The 19,887-nt window shown below is 44.9% G+C and overlaps 1 protein-coding gene across 1 annotated transcript in view; it reads left to right on the forward strand.

The window, feature by feature from the left end:
• The window catches only part of HPS3 (HPS3 biogenesis of lysosomal organelles complex 2 subunit 1), an 807,901-nt gene that overhangs the window by 128,718 nt on the left and 659,296 nt on the right, over positions 1-19,887 (forward strand). Inside the window, exons 4-5 of the mRNA XM_069618362.1 lie at positions 1,133-1,218; positions 15,885-16,080. Of these exons, the coding sequence (XP_069474463.1) occupies positions 1,133-1,218; positions 15,885-16,080 (282 nt within the window). The remainder of the gene's footprint in view (positions 1-1,132; positions 1,219-15,884; positions 16,081-19,887) is intronic.

The raw sequence follows: 19,887 nt of genomic DNA on the forward strand, positions 1-19,887 counted from the left end.
TTGGTTCTGTGCTGTATTCCATTTAAGCAAAGTTATGAACCAGAATGGAGCAGTACAGTGGTGATGAAACCAACGGTTGTGTAACCATGTTTCTGGTATGCCTTTTTTGTGAACTGTGTGCCGAATGCTTGGAGGATTCTGTAAAAGGGATCAATGATGTCGGGGAGGAACCTACTCTGCCCTTTCTTTTCTCTATCACAGGTAGAAGGTATTCCATTTCAATGGCGTGTGGTAGGTCTCCATTTTGAACCTCTGAAGTCTGCCTGCCCTGTTCTATGTTTCTGGAAGTTCATCATAAAAGCAGTCTTTATGAAACTCCCCAATGGCATTGCTGTTTTTCCTGGGTTTTCGTTATGGCGTTACAATGTTTTAGAAATGGATTTGTGGGCATAGAATTCTTAGAAAAAGATGTCTAATCCGGCTGTAGTTGTACAGAATTCACGAGTTGCACTTTAAATCACCTTTTAGCAAATTGATTCCTCAAGGGTTCTTGGATTCATATAGATGTACACTATTGAGTGGCTGGGTGAGCTATTTTTCTGTGAGTAGTTCAGTGCCAAAGCTTTATTTGGTGTGACGCATTGTGCTGTATTTTCTCACACGAATTTATTCATGTACATTAATTTAGAGTTGTGTATCAAAAGTAGTCGAACGACCAATTCAGTGATGTTTAAAGGTGTACTGCTCAGATACATTTGGAGGAGGACTGGGGTGGGATGTCAAGAAAAAGTGGTGACAGCTTCTGCAAAAACCTACAAGTGCACTGACACTTGTGGGTTTTGATGTGAAGATTTACAATGGGCGGTCTTTATCAAATGCGAAATAGTCAATTGAAATGACTTCTGAATTAATGTAATACCTAAGCTATAAATAGGAGCTAAAGAAAGAAGGTCTCTTGGTACGAGTTTAGCACATTAAAAAGAAGGCTCTATTCCTAAAAGCGTTGTATGCACAAAGCTTAGTTTATGCTTAAGTATGAGAGTTTACTGAAGAAAAAGTTGTCCGTTTTACTAGATGAGCTTCTGAGCAAATTGATTTCCACCGTTTCACTTCTAGCTATGATACAAATCTACGCTGTGTAAAAACGCAATTGCTATAAATCGTTATTGATCGAATTATACTTTTTCTTTAGATATTTTACACCCGACCTTTCCCAAGTGTGCCCTGTTGAAGAAACGCGATTGCACTCTCTTCAAATGTTGCCTATGTACAGGACAGGTAAAAACACTTTTCTCCAACTTTAATATCTTTGTTTGAGGCCTAACATATCTTCTATGTGCCTGACTTTTACACTTATCATCGAATGTAGAAATTCCACAGGCAGATCAAACAGTGGGCCCGAATATAGACCTTCACCTTTGTATGAAATTATGCTATATGTTTTAAACTAATAGCATTTGTCTCGAAAAATATGACAGCAGTGTGTTTGCTTTCTTAGCGTAGATAATATGCGGGATTGAATTATGTTTGCTCATGAATAGTGACATGTTGCTAGATAGTCTAAGGGGAATGCCCTGCTGATTCTTACTCCAGAGCAGAAGCATTGTCGTCCACATGCTTTTAAGAAGTGTAGAAATAGATTGGCTTGCTCTTGAAAGGTAAGGTCATGGCACAGCAATAATTCTTTAGACAATTTGTATGCATGGTCCGCCGTTATCTTACTGTGTCTACTATTTCACCTTTTTTTATAAAAAAAAAAAGAAAATGACAAGCAGGTTCAACACAACTTTTTACTAGTCGTTTCCAGTTTGCACCAGTCCACCACAGAAATGAAGCCACATTCAACATTTTGGATACAAGTATAACTGCAAATTAAATTGATATTTAAAGATGACACATTTAACTGCAATTCTGGTAATAAGTAGTTTACACCGTTGGAAGGCCTGTGATGCACAAGTTACTTTATATACTCATTCAAAATATGAGACCAACAATTAATGGCTTTTGTATAGCAATCTCTTCAAGGACGGCGAGAAGGAAGTCAGGAATGAGATTAGATAAAGGCATGGATGACGTGCTGAAATGAATGGAAAGAAGGAAGGAAGTAATTAGATATAAATTAAAACGGGTGGGAGAGATAAATGGGTGTCGTTGGTCTGTCTGTCCCAGCCTTTAAGCTTGCCCACTTTGGAACTAGCTGATCTTGGTTATGCTGTAATACTCAGAATAGTGTCAGCTTGTGCAAATCACTTTATATATTATATGGCTTTGCATCTGCAGAAATTGATATTTAAAAAAAAAGTAATGAACAATTTAAAACAAACAGATTGAAAGAAAGGGATTAACAATTAAAATGAAAGAAGGGAAGTATATGAGCCTGCCCCCACCCAGTTTACATTTTTAGTACTTGTTTTACATTTTTTTAAAACTACTTTATTGCTGTTTCAGCACTAATATTCAAATCCCTTGCATCCTTTCCAGAAGTTAGAAATGCTTCTTTCTTAAAAGAAGCCAGCATGCCTTGTGGACGGGAAAGTGTTCACATTCTACAACCAGTATTGACCTATAGCACAACTGGGACGGAACGTCGCCACAGCATATACAGTGTACCCACCACACCCACACCTTTAGTGTTTACAAGTGGGTGTCCACGTCTGCAATGGGGGAGTAACCGGGATATCTCAACAATGAAGTGTTACAAGCTTGTATGGCACTACGTTTATAGACTGTGTCATATTGTACCAAGTGAAGGTTGACCGTTGTGTTGGATGTTTTACATTGAGCCCAGATGCTGCCACGCTACATCTTGATGCTAGATGGGTCAGCTCATTTGTTAAACGCTACATACAATAAGACTTTTTTTTCCGGTCTTGGAAGATTGTTGTTGGAGCATCCTTTAGTCTAAGCACCTTAGCTAAGAAAAGCAGCACTTAAGAAGCTTATAAAACAGCATTACTTATGCCGCATCTCTAGGACCTAACCTGTGCTGTCAGTTTTATGAACAGAACACACAATGCAATTCGACTGTACCTGAGTAAACCAATGGAAGTATCGTCTATGTAATGCTTACAGCATGAAAAGATATAGTAGTGCTCCTGTGACATCAGTGTGAGTGCAATGTAAATATCACGTGTACAAATCACGCCAGTATTATGCCTGCAATTGAACTGGGTCACATAAACCACTTGTGTCTACAGTGCTTGGAACTGCAGGCCTCCAGTAGCAAGTGTTCTATACACAATCTTTTATTATTACTCCAACATTTTCCAGTCATGTCTATATAACAAAAGTCGATTTTACTACATGGTAACGTATTTACCAAGTGCATTCTACAAGGTGTGCAGTCTGACTGTGTGCGAAATACACCTTTCTGTCACCTGCCCAACTGCAGTTTTTTTTTAACACTTTCTTTATTGGTACACTTGGTAAGATATGGTACAAGTTCAAAGAAATTACATTATTGACAGTGGCGTCAGGTCGGTTGACAATTACATACAGGCGTTTTCAGACCACAATTGAGGATATAAGGATAGACCATTGGGATGGGCTGATTCAACTTATGTCTAGAAAGACCAGATAGTGGGCGGGATGTAGCTCACGTGAACAGTGAGCTAGTGGGTGACGCAGGTTCTGGCTTTTTGTGCAGAAGATATGACTTAAGTGGAGTCCAATATCAATGGGATGGGATTGGGGTGGTTGCATATGCGCCCACTCGTCCTCCATTTTGTTTGTCCACACTGCATCTCTTAACCAATGGTCTTTATTGGTGGTGTGTGGACTAATCCATTGTAGTAGGATACATCGTTTGGCCAAAACAAGACACAGTCGTACATATTTACACATAGTTAATGATGGGGGGTAAGAAATGTGGAACAGGCACATTAGGGACAAAGGGGCAACAGTTTTACAAACGTTTTCAGATAATATCGCACATATATCTTTCCAAAAGGTTGCGAGTCCTGGGCAATCCCATATCATACGAACATATTTGGCATTGAGAACATGCGGGCGTGGACATGCCCCGGCACCTTCCCTGGAGAACAACCGAAGGCGACCTTGGGTGTAGTGATACCTATGCAACACCTTTAGTTGTATCAGCCTGAAACAGGAGTTGTATGATACATTATTTATTTTTGTGCACATATCGGACCAAAGGTCATCGCCTATATCTAGTTGGAGGTCTGTTGGCCATTTGACTAGTGCATTGTAGTGTGGTGTGGTGGAATGAGTTTGGATTAGGTGGTGCAATGATGAGACATGTCTGCGGTTGTCTTCTGAGGCCACCACGTATCCTAGCATGGGTCGTTTTCGGGATTAACTGGGAAGAAATCCCATAATTTCTTGGTAGCCTTGCGGACGCCAGCGTATTGCAGCCATTGTGAGGTTTGGCCACGCATTAATTCAGGAACTTCAGACGATTGGATGAAGTTACCCTCTATGAGCAGCAACCCCAGTGTAGAGAATCCGTGTTGCATCCAAATATTAATAGATCTGGAGTCTACTTGCGGCAGGGAGGGGATGCAAGTCCAAACAGGAAAGTCCTCATGACGCTGACGGGGTCGAAGCTGCAATCATCCGTGATCCCAGGTGGGAGAACCAACGATCGGAGATCTTAGTCTCCCGCTGAGAGTTTCTATAGTTGTACATTGGGGGTGCAAGAGTCATCACTGAACCAGTGAACCGCGCACTGCGCCTCTGCCGCCATCCAACATAATCTGAAGTTAGGTGCGGCAAACCCTCCCCAGTCAAATGGTTGAGTCATCGTCTCCCATTTCAATCTGAGTGCGCGTGATTGCCAGACAAATTTACTGATTTCGCTGTCCAGATCAATGAACAGTGCCGTGCCATGCCATAGAGGTATGTTTAAAAACAAGTATAGGAGTTTAGGAAGTATTGTCATCTTCAGGAGCTCTATTCTACTGGTGATTGTGATGGGTAGGCAGGACCAGTTGGCAAATTTAGGACGCAGTTGCGCCATGTAGGTTGTGTAGTTGTGGTTTTGCAGGGAGAGGCAGTTTCATGCAATCGTCAGCCCCAGGTATCGGATGGTTTCTGGGGACCTTTTAAACCCCTGAAGGTCTGGAGGTGGTTTAGTAGCTTCTGTGAGGGGTAAGATATTGCAGTCTACTCAGAGGCCCAAAATCTTTCCGAAGGTCAAAATGTCTTGCCTAACGGTTGTTAGGTGCACCCTCGGATACCGGATATATAGCAGCGCATCGTCTGCATAGAGTGAAATTATTTGCGGGTCTATCGACATTCGGACCCCCCCCACCGGTGACTATGTTTAAGACTAATCATATCTGCCAAGGGTTTAATGATAATAGTGAGTACCAGGGGAGGCAAGGGGCAGCCCTGTCAAGTACCCTTACCTATCTTCAACTAAGGAGATAATAACCAGTTTCTGTTGACCCTAGCAACTGGTGATGCATAAAGGAGGGAGATGGCATCTAGGAACCTACAGCCGAACCCGCAACGCACCAATACAGCGTACATGAACTTCCATGACACAGAATCGAATGCTTTCTGGATATTTAAGGTGACAGCCACAGCTTGAGCCTCAGGGTCTATCCGTGCTAAAATGTTGAAAAGGCGTCACAGATCCAGAGCTGTGGATCTGCCCGGAATGAATGAAGCCCTATTGGTCAGGATAAATAATGTGTGGCTTAACTGGCATAAATCGAGTAGCAAGTATTTTGGCAAATGCTTTCACGTCCGTGTTAATTAAGGAGAGCGGGCGGTAGGATCCACATTGGTCTGCAGGTTTCCCAGGCTTGAGCAAAACCATGACGACTGCCTCCCACATGGTGGTGGGGGGGGGAGTGAACAGGACTTGAGCGATTCCTGCCACACCTGCAAAAGGTGAGGTGCTAGGGTTTCTTTGTGGCGTTTATATAGCTCAGCCGTGAGGCTGTCAGTGCTGGGGCTTTCCCAGTGGACAATAGATTAATAGCTTGCGTAATGTCAGCGAGGGTGATCGGGAGATCAAGCAGGGTTTTAGTGTCATTGGAGAGTTGGCTGAGCGGTAAAGCGTTAAGAAACATGTCAATTTGCTCCGTTCTGCATGTGTCTTGGTTGGTGTAAAGTTCCATATAGCACTGTGTGACTACTTCATTGATGGCTTTGGGAGTGTGTACTGAGGCACCGGCAGGGTGGGTCTCGACCGAGATGCACCCACTGCCGTTTTCTTGGCGTGCCATGTGAGCAAGTAGTTTGCCAGGTCTGTCACCCTCCCCATATTTCCTAGCCGCCGCAGGGGTATCGAAGAACTTCACTTCGCGTTCAGCGTTGAAGGTGTCGATGGCCTCTTTAATTTGTGTCAGTGTGTCCAAAGGGGGGTCAGAAGTTAGGCCCCGCTCCAGTTGTTAAGTGTCTCCTCGCACAGAGTTATGCTCCGCCGGATTGCTTTAAGAACACTAAACTCTGAGGACATCACGATTCCCCTAATGTAGACCTTGAAAGTCTCCCAGAGTGTACCAGCCGAATTCACCAGAGCCCACATTTTCCTCAAAGAATAGTCGTACATGTTCATCGATTGTAAATGCAAATGCAGTGTCTTGAAGTGCTAGAGACTTAAACCTCCAGGTATTGCAGGGCTTAGCCAGTGTCGTAAGTGTTAGGGTGATTGGAGCATGGTCAGAAAAGGTAGCATGCATGCTTCTAGAACCCCAGGAGCGTATCCGAGATGAGCCACAAATCGATACGAGAAGAGGAATCGTGGATCGATGAATAGAAAGAGTAGGATCGATCTACCCCATGTAATGCTCTCCATGCGTCCACAAGTCGTAGTGAGAGCATGCCCTCCTTGATAGCGGAGGCCGCTCGCCTAGAGGCTCTGTGAGTGTGGGTGAACCTGTCAAAGCATGGGTTCAGAATGGTGTTAGTCACCTCCCCATATTATCGGTATCCATGGATACTGATCAGGTTCACCAATTACGTTCCTGTAGAATTGAGGGTCGTCCACATTGGAGCCATGAACATTAATTAGCACTAATTCTCTCCCCGCGAGGGATCCGTACACCAGTACATATCTACCCAATGGGTCTGTTTTGGAGTGTTTGCCCTGGAATGGCAGGGACTTGTGAATCAGGGTCATGACACCTCCAGATTGTGAGCAATAGGATGAATAGAAGCGGTGTGGACCCCAGTTCTTAGTGAACCCGTCACAAGTTACAGAGAGGGCATGGTTTCTGGCAAAAAAAGGATTTTGACTTTGTCTTTCCACATATAAATGCATTTTACGATGTTTGACCGGGTTGCCCAGTCCCCGAACATTCCAACTAAGGAGAGTTATGTCTCCCACTGCGGTACGCACAGTGTCTTGATCCAACCTGTGCCGATCTCAATGCTTCGTCTAGTTCCCAAATCTTACTTGCCCATGTTAATGGCTTGTACCAAGTGTTTTTGTCTTTTAAAGAACAACCCCAACATTCCCTCCAACCCCCCACCCACATCGCCCACAGAAATGGGGCAATGATAACACACAGGTAACTCCCACAACTTTGAGTGCAACATGAGGCATTGTTGGACTTCATGTATACAGAAACAAGGAAATGTACCAACATAATTCGTACAATGAGTTACAGAATAGTATTACGATCACCCCATCATAACTACGTGGAGTAGGAGACCTTCATTTAGGATTCTTGGATAGTGTTGTGGCGGCAGGACAGTCTTACCGGGTCGACCCCGCAACAGGTTCTCCGCTATGGTGTAAGTATAAGGTGCGACATCCTTTCATCGCCCTTCTTTTTTTTTGCTGCAGATTTTTTACCCAAAAAAAAACATTGAAAAATATGGGAGGGGGTGGGTAGAGGGATATGTTTCTGGGGGTTTGGGGTGCTAGATTCTAAATAGGTGAGAAGGGGAGTTTGGGGGTTAACCCCCCATACAGCATTTTTTAAAATAAATTGATGCGTATTTGCGGGAAAAAATATGCAGCAAAAAATGCTGCAAAATAAAAACAGGCGATGGAATGACATGGAACCAAGTATAGGTATGATTAGTCAATGAAGGACAAATACCGCTAATGAGCTATGTAGCCAGGATTTGCAGTTGTGGCAAGGCTTCGTCCAGAAATGTTATAGCCTCCCCAGGTATAGTGAAGAAATACGTTTTATTACTCCATTCGATCCTCAGTTTGGCAGGATATAGCATTGCATATTTCATGTCGTTATCCCGCAGCCACTTCTACACTGCCAGGAAGGACTTCCTCTCTTATTGGACGGCTGCCAAGAAGTCTGGGTATATATGTATTCTGTTGGAGCCCAGTATGAGGTCCCCTGGCTCCTGGGCCGCCCGCAGCATTGCATCTCAGTTGCGGTAGTTAAGTATGCAGGCTATAATGGGTTGTGGAGGCACCCCAGGCCTGGGTTTGGGAGCTAGGGATCTGTGAGCCCGCTCAACTTCAAAGTGTGATTACAGTGAGGGGTTCCTTAGGAGTGGCAGTGGAGTGTACTCAATCTGGAGCTCGAGGGAGGGTTCAGAGCTGCATTCGGGGACTCCAATGATGCAAATGTTGTTATGGCGAGATTGCAATTCCAATTCATCATTCTTCTTCTCCACTTGGAGTACATGCTTGGAGAGTGTAGCCAGTACCACCGTCATGGTGGACATGTCGTCCTCGACCGTGCCGACTCTCGTGTCAGCCTCCGACAAACGCAGGTCCATTTTATCAATGCGCGTCTTTATAGTGTATGGTGCTTGTCATATCATCAAGTTTGCTATGCACTTTGGCGAATGCCTCCTGCATACTGTGACTGGCGCTGGGTCTCGGAGGGTTTCATCAGGACAGCCTCGGGCTCTGCATCAACGGTTGCTGTGGACGTGGTAACGGTCCTAGGTGTGTATTTAGTATATTGATTCATAGAGTGCCGATTCTTAGCTCCTCCCTTGGTCATCCTATGTATCAGGGTAGGTATGGAGAACAAAAGCTGCAGGCCCAGCGATAGTATTGGGCGCCTCAGCTAGGACCATACTGGTATGTAAAATGTATCAAGGTGTTGTATCTCGTATCCAGGAGTCAAGAGGGTGAGGTAGAAGAGGGCAGGGCTCGAGGTAGCTGAGCAATGTGCCCGTACAGACGAGTACAGCGAAGCTCCGACCATTTGTAGTGGGGCACAGACAGTGTAAAGGGGTCAGCCCCTGCTTTTACTTGGGCTGTGTCAGTTTGAATGGGTGGCTGTGTAGGTGGTCACAGCCATCAGAAGCCTGTATTGGATCCAGCGGTCAGGGCACCCCCAATTGATCTTCTATTTGGATGGTGTGGCAGCAAAGTCTTGGGTACACAGAAATAGTATAGAGATTGGGGTTGACTCTGGGGTTGCCAGTTGCTCAGAAGAAAAACGCTGGAGAAGTTGGAGCTGGCCAGCTAGCCAGTGCACTCACTTTATCATGTAGGGTTGAGGAGCTGGAGGCACCCCAGGCTGCAGTAGAATGAGGGCGTTTGTGGGTGATTTGCCCTGGTTTTCTTCCAGGATGGGCTGTGGCGCTGTGGCCTCGGAAGGGTGGTGAGGTGGGGAGGATTCCCTAGGGAGGGGCTCACCCCAGCACCATGCATTGTGTCACAGTTTGTAGTCTGGCGGCCACCCCGGATTCAGAGGTACACTGCGTTTTATTTGCTGGGCCGTTAGGTGCAGGTATTTGGCACAGCTGCAGGATTGCAGGGTGGAAGAGAAAGGAGTGTCGCTGTAAGGTCTGCCACATGGCCTCCCAGCGCACCCATGCAGAGTTGAGGAGCAGCAAAGCAGGTAGCAGGAAAAAGAGGGGGATTTTATGGATTTTGGAGTGATTAATCTCAGTGTCTCTGAGAAGGGGCTGTGGCACCGGGGCTCCCCTGTTGGTCCCGCTAGAATGGCATGGTGTGGAAGGTCTCTAGCAAGGAATCACCTCTGGCATGCTGTGCTGCCTCCAGTTGCTCAGAAGGGCGGCCGCTCCAGGTCCAGCGGGACGGCTGTTCAGTGCCGATCAGGTCGACCCTCACAGCAGGAGCGCCGCCCACCGATCGGGGGGCCGCCAGCAGTGCAGCACACGGGTGGAATGTGTCCCAAGCCTGGGTTTGTGCCTCGGCTGAAGTTAGACCTCAATGGCAGACGAGCGGTACAGAGCACCCTTCGTTGGCCGCTCTGCCAAATGTACAGTGGCCAATCCACTGTGATCCGGTATCGCAGCGGGGTCAAAGAAGGGTCTCCAAGTTGGTGGGCATGTAGGGATTCTTCCAGCAATCTTTAAATGGCACCAAAGCAGTTGGGAGGATGAATATTAGTCCTTGGTTAGCGCCAGGTGCGGGAGCTCTAGAAGAGAGTCGCTATCTTCGCCGCAGTGCAACAGCAACCCCAACTGCAGTTTTTTTAAATGCTGTGCACTGAGCTGTAGATTAACTAATAATAAACCTTGGTTTTTCAGCAGGGGAAGAGGTGAATGTCATTGCTTGTGAGCTAGGAACTTTGCTTCAAAGCTGTTTGGGTGTCTGGCAAGCCCCTCCTATTTTCTATGAAGGTGTATTATTTAATTGACCGGAAACATTTACAGTATCTGTTTCACCATAGACCCCTAAGTTTAATTCCATAACAATATGAGGCACTGTGCTTAATTTGCCTCAAGCTCTCCACACTTAATCTCTGTGATGTTGGTGGAACTCTGCAGATCTGTTTCTCAAGGTGTAAAAGCTTGCAGATTTATGGGAACGTTTTGTGAGTGTTAACTGTTGCCATTGGATAATTCTGGAGGCAGTGTTTGGTGCCATGGGGCAATTCTGCGCTGCGTATTTCATTGTCGGTGCAAAGTAGCACAGCCTAAATCTGGAGGAATTGTGAAGTGGTTTTAGTCAATTGTGAAAATGACACGGGGTAATGTTTTGCTTGCAATATGAAATTAGCCTGGCTATATCCTAGCTACGGTTACAAATGCATAACACTGAAGCTGACAAACGCTCTGTGGACAATGTAAATGTGGCGACAGAGTGAAGCTGTCATGGTAATATTCTTGGTACAATGTACAAACTAACCTGGCAAACCTGCTTAACATATAGGTGAACTGTGGTTTATTTAGAAGTACAATTGTGTATTTAAGCAGCACCCTTTTTAGTTTGCACACTGGGAAGACTATATCAGAGAGAATGTACTTCGATTGAGCGAGAGAACAAGAGAAAACACACACTCACACTGACTTTGCAAGAGGCCAGTGGTAGGAGTCCACAGAGGACATCTGGTATTTTGGTTTTGAAGCACCTACACCTTTGCCCCCCACCCCAAATAAATAACCCTCCTAAATGTATTACCCCCTTACACTACATTCACAACCCCCCCATAAACTGCCACCAAAGACCTAGCTGTTACACGTCAACAGTAATCAAGGTATGTCCAGCTCTCCTCTTTGGTACTATTGCACTCCTCCACATCATTGGTTAACCACATCCCAAACACTTCAACCTATCAGTCCTTTGGGTTCACTCCTTCAGATTACCTATCCCGAAGTGCCTATGACAAACCCACAGAAGTAGAATGGCAACCGCGTATTTCTGACCTGCATCCATCAAAACCACAGGTTTTGCATCTGCCTCTCCTGGTACCTCACTAACAACCCCCTCCCTTTTTTCTTACAGTCCCGTGCAGCGAGGCCAACGAAAATGGCAGAAGGTTAATGTAGCTTTCACGCCCCAGCTGGGGGGTGGCATGGCGTTTAAAGGCCTGGCAATCCCGAGTTTTGGAAGGCCTGTATTTTTGGGCCTACCAAAGCTCAGGCTGGCGGCCCGTTAAATGCCATGTCCACCCCTCCCCCCCAGCCATGTTCACCCCCCCACATGGGGCTTGATAGCTATTTGCACTGCGCGATTTCCCAGGGTGTGGATAGTTTAAATTATTTTCTTTTCCACGGGAGATGAGCTCTGTGTTATGTTATGTTAACCATTTTATGAAGCGTCGTAGGCCCGTTGCGCATCTTGGCACTGAGAACATCTGACAAGCAACCCCAACCAGTGTTTAAAAAAGGAACATTTTCAAAAGACGTCTAAACTGCAAATGGTTAAGAGTACATCTAAGAACAACAGGGAGTGCATTCCAGAGTTTGCCAGCTGCCACACAGAAGGCACGACCACCGACTCAGGACAGAAGAAACCCTGGGACCAGAGACTAGACAAGCACTCCCAGAACATAGGGCTCGCGCAGGAAGATAAGGGGGGAAGCTATTGCATGGATAGTTGATGATAAAAAGCCTAATGAACTAAACAAAGGGCCTTACATTCCACATGTCTAGCCACTGGAAGACAGTGGAGAGAGCGCAAAACAGGAGTAATATGGGCACCACAAGGAGTGTTGGTCGCCACCCCAGCCGCCAGATTCTGCAACAGATGAAGCTGGTGGATAAGCCTCACTGGCTGAGCCAAAAACAAGGAGTTATAGTAGTCTATACTGGTCAAAACTAGTGAGGCCACCCCCAAAGGCTGCAGATGACTAGGTAAAAAAGGCAAGACCTTGCGCAGAATCCTTATATGGAAATGTCCAAATATCCAGCCTTACAGACTGCCCTCACCTGTGTAGCCATAGATAACGTCGAAGACAGGATAACCCCAAGATTCCTAACAGCCGTCGCAGGAAGAGGAAAATCACCAAGTGCAACAGGCCAAAAAGAGGGAGTCCAAAGAGTGGGATTAAGAGGAGAACCCACCACCAGGACCTCAGTCTTGTCCCCATTTTGACCTCAGCCAGTTCCTGCCCATCCAGGCCCCCAGGCACTGACTCAAGCGCAACAACACCTCCACCTGGTCCAGTTCTAAACGAGCCAGAATCTGGGTGTCATTGGCATACGAGTAGCAACTGAAGCCGAAGCAGCGGATAAGACAGACAAGAGGCTGAATATAAAGATTACAAAGAGTAGAGAACAAAGTGGAGCCTTGAGGGACTTTGCAAGACGAAGGACAAGAAACAGAAGAAAAAGGGGCAAGAGAGAGATTTCCCCCTATCAGCCAGGAAAGATAACATAATAGGGTGTTTAACGGTGTCGAAGGCTGCAGAAATATCTTACAATATCAGCCCAGCCACTCAACCGCCGTTCACCAGCCTGGCCATGTCGTCAACGACGGATACTAAGACACCCTCCGTGCCATGTCCCGGAAGGAATCCTGACTGAAAGGGGGTCAAAGAACCCAGGGGTGTTCAAGAAGGAAGAAAGAAGAGGAGGCGCCAAAGATTCCAAATGTTTCATAAACAGAGGTAGAAGAGAACTAGGACGAAAATTAGCAAGCACCATGGAATCCAGTGATGGATTCTTGAGAAGAGGAATAACTACAGACTGTTTAAGCTCCAAAGGAATATGGCCAGAGTGACATGAAAAATTAATAGCTTGGGTAACCCAAGTAATCATGGCAGGAAAAATATCTTTAACGGGTTCTATGTCATATTGACAGTAGTTTTTCGACTGGTGTTTTTATGAAAAATGTTGCTGAAAAGTCATACAAATGTGTTAATTTTTATTTGGGGGATCCCCCCATCCTTCAAGTACCCACTACCGTGCCTATTGTTTACTGTTCTGACCACCGCAACCATTTATCGGCCCTTTTCCACCAATCCCCCCAAATATTTTGAGGAGGTTTTTCGTAAAAACACCCGACAGAAAAAACGACTGTCGATGAAACGACCTCATACCCTTTAAAGACCACCCGAGGAAAAGGATCAGAAGGAGATGCCTATTTAAGTTGAAAAACTGCCTTCCCCACCGCTTTGTCAGAAAACGATGGGAATTTCGACCAGGCATGTGTGGAGCAAATGACATCAGCAGCTAAAACAGGACTGACGAGAGTTCCAATGTGCCAAATGAATATCAGCCCCAATAGTGTCCAAATTAGAAATAAAGAATTGGGCCAACGAATCGCAAAATAGTTGTATATGCATAGCTATAGGCAAGGAGTTAGCAGTAGATAATAATTATCTAACAATAGAAAATACCTCCTTAGGCTGGTTAATAGCATTAACAACTTTCTGAGTAAGAAGGTTTGCTTAGCCGCAAAAATGGCTTTATGATAATTCTATGCCTTTTTTTTAGCATGGAACCGATACGCCGCCTTCTCGGGTATCCCATATTAGCGCCGCTATTTGCGTTCAGCCTGACTTACCTCAAGGCGAGCAGCCTTGATTTTATCGGAGAACCAATGGTCCGACGAGTGATTACGGAGCTGAGTTAATTTTAGAGGTGCAACCAAATCAACTGCATCCCCTAGCCATTTAGTCAGCAATGATAAACTGACAATAGGGCTAGTATTGCATTCTTTCCCAACATTAGATAACACAGTGGTCTGGTTAGCAGAGAGCCTATTGCGCCAAAGGGCTAATGAAACCAGGGTTTTGGGCAAAGCAGCAGAGAGACCTAACATAAATGGCACTAAATGATGGTTAGACCATATCACCGGCTCCACAGGGAGGGCAATAATGTGAGACTCCATCGAAAACACTAAATCGGGAATATTGCCTAGATTTAAAAAACTGACTAAAACAGGTCCACAGGGAAGATTAAACTTAATATTAAAATCACCCAGAATAACTAATTTCGAATATTTCACCTGAAGCTCAGCCACAAGTTCAAGAAACGAGTTTAGAAACCCAGTATGAGTTCCAGGTGGTCTATAGATAATCAATACATGCACTGAGCAGGTAGGAGATGCAGTAACCCCTACAACAGTGTGGCGAAGTGGAATATTAAATACACTGAAAACAAATCCAAATATACTTGTAACACCCCCACCAGGGTTGGGCCCAGTCCTATCTAAGTGAATGATTTTGTAATTCTCCAGAAGTGCCTGTAGCAAGTCAGGCACAGAAGCTACCCCAAGCAATGTCTCAGTAAGGCACATAAAGACTGAGCACCCAAAATATCATTAACAAAAGCTGCATGAGCAGCTAAAGACAGTACATTAGCCAAAATAATTTTAAAACTAGGACCAGCCTCCTCCACAACATTAGTAGAAACTTCCAAGTCATACCTCCAATTTGCGTGACCATATCTCCCATTGGAAAAAAAAAAAAAAGTTTACAAAAATGTCTGTCACCATTAAAATACAAAAGGGACTAGGTCCCTTTTCGGATGACGGCGGCCATGGAAAACAGGTTCCAAAAAGGTTCCCTTTTCTATGTTGTTTTCACGGGCATTGACTGCACAAACGCGCCTGGGAAAGGAGAATTGTGATTGGTCAATTTGTCTTTCCCGGGTGCGAATGCTTTATAAAATCAGTTTGCATTGTTTCAGTCACTGTAGTTGTGTTCTTACTTGAATTTTTGTTGCTTCCCCATAGAGTATTTTTGTTGGGTGAACCTTTTTCTGATGGTTGCATACGTGAAATGCTGCTTTTTGTACTGTGGAAGATTTGACATTGGAGGTATTGGAATAGCACATGGGTTCCTCTTTAGGATAGCAGCCAACAAAGGAAGGGTTAAGCTAACCCGCTTTGCTGTACTGCGTGCTTCAATCCGAATTGGCTGTTGCATCACCACCTGTTTCAAGATCCCAGCCATCACGTTATATGTATGTTGTATAAAAGTGTAACGCTGGTTTCCCGTTGTATTTCCTGCCCTTAGCATGGAGGCTGTCTTTCTATTTATTTTAAGTAATGACACACTTCACAGGTTAACATCTTCTGAGGTCGCAAGTCTTTTTCTGAGGTTACATGTCCAGCCCACTCTATTTTCTCAGTGAGGAAGTTCGCCTGACTGTTGGAAATAAGTGCAACTATGCACATTATTCAAGTTTCCGCCCGACTGCTTTCTTTTCAATGTTCACCAGCTGTGGGAAACGCGCTCTTTGCAGATTATTTGTTGGATAAAGACAGGCCTGCTTCCTCACATGTGTACCTGATACTTCTGTGGTTGAGCTTTCGGTAAGAATGCCTAAAGCTCAGTTATGTGTTTTAAGGGAAATCTTTTTGACATTTTCAGGTGACTGTTCTTTTTTTTCTTGAACAGGTTGTTTTGGTAAAGAAGATGGGGACCCTTCAGCTCAGGGAAGAGAACTCTTGAGTCTTTTTTGCTTTTTTTCCATGCCCCATGTTGGCTATCTTTACACAATTGGAAAGTCACCAGCGTTGATTTCCACTTATCAGTATCCAGAACGGTGTCAGCAGGCAGTGCTTACTCCACAGTTTCTACATGTCATTACAAGGTATGCTATGTTCTGTTACTATACAGTAGCAGTCGAAATTTAGATTTGATGGGCTGGAGCCAAAAAGCTCCTGGGTATTGGGCATCACCCAGTAGGCAGCAGCTACCTCACAAGAGCTTGAAGCTAGTACAAGGCGCACCAAAATTCTAACTTGCCCATAAGATGCAAACACTATATTTCTTTCCATGATGTATGTTCCATTCTGCTTTATTTGTCAATTAGATGTGTCCTTTATTCACCTTTATATTACCAAACATACAGAGCTAATATCACATATGTATTTTTGTATGTGCCAGTTGCCGTGTGGAGTCAAAAGTAGCCTCTGGTAACTCATGTTTCAAGTTAACCAGCCTTTCCTAAGATAGAAGCAGGAGCTAAATAGCTCCCATCGATTTTGAACCCTGTACAGTGCATTTTCTTCAATTGACTTGTCTCTATTCCAGTAACCAAATCACCGTCACGAGCTTTCACTTAGTCTGTGTTTTCTCTGACCATCTGAACAAATTCCTCACGGTCTTGTGACTGTCATTTGCGATTCCACTTAGAGGCTGAGAGTTGAATTTGCTCGTAAACGAGTGACCCCTTCCTCTCAAACACTTCTACATTAACTGTACAGTGTAATAAAGGGGAACACAACGGAACGTTGTACTTTTGTTGACGGGCCTGAGGTGGAGATCCGTTTTTTTTTACCTTTTGGATGTCTAACACCGCAAATAAATTCATAGCAATAAATTGACAGTGTATTTTAAAACGAGCACACCAGAAAAAGAATACATTTAAGAAATGTCCAGTGTGGATGTGTAGATTTATGTGTCACTTTATTTCGTGCAGAAAGTATGTCTGAAGTATGTGTGTGTGTTTGAAATGATTTCTGAGTGTGCTGGTCTTTGTGTACCCTATTTAAGAGACGATTGAGCTACACGTTGCAGTTCTTTGTTTAAAATGTTTTCTTATAACTACGTACCGCAGATGGCAAGCAAAAAAAGATTTGTCTGAGGGTTTCCCATGGCATGGCTGTGTAGAGACACGTGGAGATCGATGGAAGCCTTCCTACATGTTATGCTATCTTAACAGGCTTTTACACTGCAACAATGCACAACCATAGTACACTCCGAGCTATTAAGCTTTTCTGTAGGGGTATGTATCGTGCCCCCTCCCCTTTCAGGTGTTTGCAGACATTTTAGTGAAAGAGCAGCATGCTGAAGAAATTGATTTGTTCAAAATCTGGGCACTGGCTGCAGTTGAACACAGAACGGCACGGGTACAAACGAATTAAGAAGGAATTGAACACGTTAACCTCACTCTGATCTGTTATTTAGTCCATAGGCATCTATGTGCTAGTTGCATGTACAGCAAACAGAAGTCAGTGGGGGCAGGGCGGGGGGGGGAGTAAGTTTAAGGGCAATGTTTTAAGATGCTTTCTGAAAACATTGTAGGAAGATGCTGCAGGCAGGTGAGGGGGTAGCTTGTTCCAGAGAGATGGCGCCCGGACTGGGAAAATGGAGCCCCTTGCTTTAGCACGTTTGAACCTTGGGTTGACGAGGCCGTGACTGTAAGCGGCCCCAGTGGGTCTTTCTGAGGCGTTTTTTCTTAGATAGGCAGCAAGGTAGCCTGGAGAGTCATTCAAAAGACAGCGGTGTGTGAGGGATAGGATTTTGAGATAGATTATATCCTTAACTGGAAGCCAGTGGGCTGATCTCCTGGCATCTAATATATGGTCCTGTTTGCCAATGTTAAGGGCGGCTCTGAGCGCATTGTTCTGGTTAGTTTGAAGTTTGCAAAGGTTTTTTTTCAGAGGTGCCGCAAAGCAGGGAGTTGCAACTGTCAATTTTCAAGCATATTAGTGCGTGTGCAACTTCCATACGGTTAGTGGTAGTGAGGAAAGGTTTGCTAGTGTTGATTAGTTTAATCGCATAGCCTGATGTCGAGGCGATATGGTTGACATGGTGGGACATGGAGAGAGATGAGGCGAGGTAGACCACAAGTGTCTTAACAGAGGGTGCGACGAGGATCTTGTGGCCGTCGATGACGAAGGATGTGTAGTCCTGGGGGAGACTCTTCAAACGGGCAGGGGGCCCAATGAGTAGGAGTACAGTTATTTCACCTGCTTTATTCTTTTCAATCTTGGCCATCATTGCTGTAAGATTAGTTACTGGGTGTGGAGGCAAGTCTATCCTTGCCCACGGTATATTTTGTGTTTGATTAACATATAACATGAAAACGCATTGTCCATTTACATGTTCATCTAAATGTAACCAACACATAGATTATTTTGCAGAACAGGAAGGGTCAATTTAGTGGCCTGTATGGCCAAGTTTGTGACATACATGTAAAGGGCCTGACTTGCTGATGAAGGCTGCAGTGTGCTACGTAAATGCCTCTTGGTAGCCCTGTAGATGAGCTTCTGCACGTCATTTTTCCTTCTAAAAAATAGGGCAAAGGCTTCATCAACTCCCCAAAATAATACATAGATGCGCATCTCGTCCTGTTGTGTTGATGTCATCAGACCGTAGGCATATTTTCATTTGTGGTAACTAATGGGGGCAAAGAAAGCCTGTTAAAACAAAAATACTTCTGTTTTACTTGTCTAAAAAAAAAAACAATAACTCAGTCAACAAAGAGATTTATTTGCTACCTAACAAACCTTTTACGTCCCAACTTTCCAAATAGAGATTCAAACTGCAAGGTGCCCTGTAGCCAGGAATTCCCATCCGACAGGCCACCACATCACCGGTCACTGCACCCATTCATCCACATTGTTCACAATTGCTGGACTATTCCCACCTCCCACCTTAGAGCAGAAGGCCTTGATTGTTCAGCACGGCAGCTCGTGTAACCAGCCCTTAATCTTCTCTGTTACTAGAGCATCCATCACAGGGTAGCCAAGTCAAGGTCTGCCACCCATCTCTCAAGAACACTGGATCTGGATATGGGTTCCCTTTGTACCCCATGCGTTCTCTCAACCCCTAGGTTGTTTCAGAATTCCTGTTGCAACCCACCCCACCCATCCTCCCCCTATCCTTTGGCTGGATGTTTCTGGGCTCCCTTCATTCCCCGCTCTCACTCCCCAAAATACTTTGACTGGGCTAGTCTCTGGTTCAGGATTCCTTCTGCTCCTCAACCCTCCATCCCAGAGCTTGTTTTGGTCTCCTGTTGCACCCCATCCCTCCTTTCAACCTGTGGGCAGGTTCAGATTCCCTTTTTTCCCTTATCCACATCTCCCCAAGCTGGCTCTGGGCTACCTTTGCACTCCACCAGCCTTGGAATGGTTTTAGGCACCTTTCACTGCCCACCCCCCAACAGCTCCTGGGCTGCTTCATTGTTTTTGTTTGCCATCCCTTGATCTACATATACTAATCATAACATGGCGTTGCAAGCATTCAAAGATTCATGAGATGCATAACAAAACATTAGACATCATAGCAAGGCATGATAAAATGCCTAACAAGGCGAAACAGCCTAGTCGATTCCCCACACCTCTACCACTGGCCTCGGCAGGAAACCCTCATTTTGCTTTCAAAATGTTGCACTGTTGAACTCCCCACTCAGTCCCTCTACCTCTCCTCATCTCTCAAATGCATACATTGAACCCTCTGCGGGACAAGGCTTTGGAAATTGGCATAAACCTTTGGCTTCAAGAAGGGTTGTCTGAGATATGAAAACCCTAGGTGCTCATTTAATTTACCTTCCTTATTATGTTATAATTGTTCTTTTATAACACGCTTAATACCAATGAGTGGTTTCTAAGTGCAGGATCGGGATTCAAACGGTATCGGGTAATATTTCCGCCAGCAAAAATATTGCCGT

The sequence above is a fragment of the Ambystoma mexicanum genome, chromosome 10, assembly GCF_040938575.1.
Source record: "Ambystoma mexicanum isolate Mex_15411 chromosome 10, UKY_AmexF1_1, whole genome shotgun sequence".
Taxonomy (NCBI): domain Eukaryota; kingdom Metazoa; phylum Chordata; class Amphibia; order Caudata; family Ambystomatidae; genus Ambystoma; species Ambystoma mexicanum.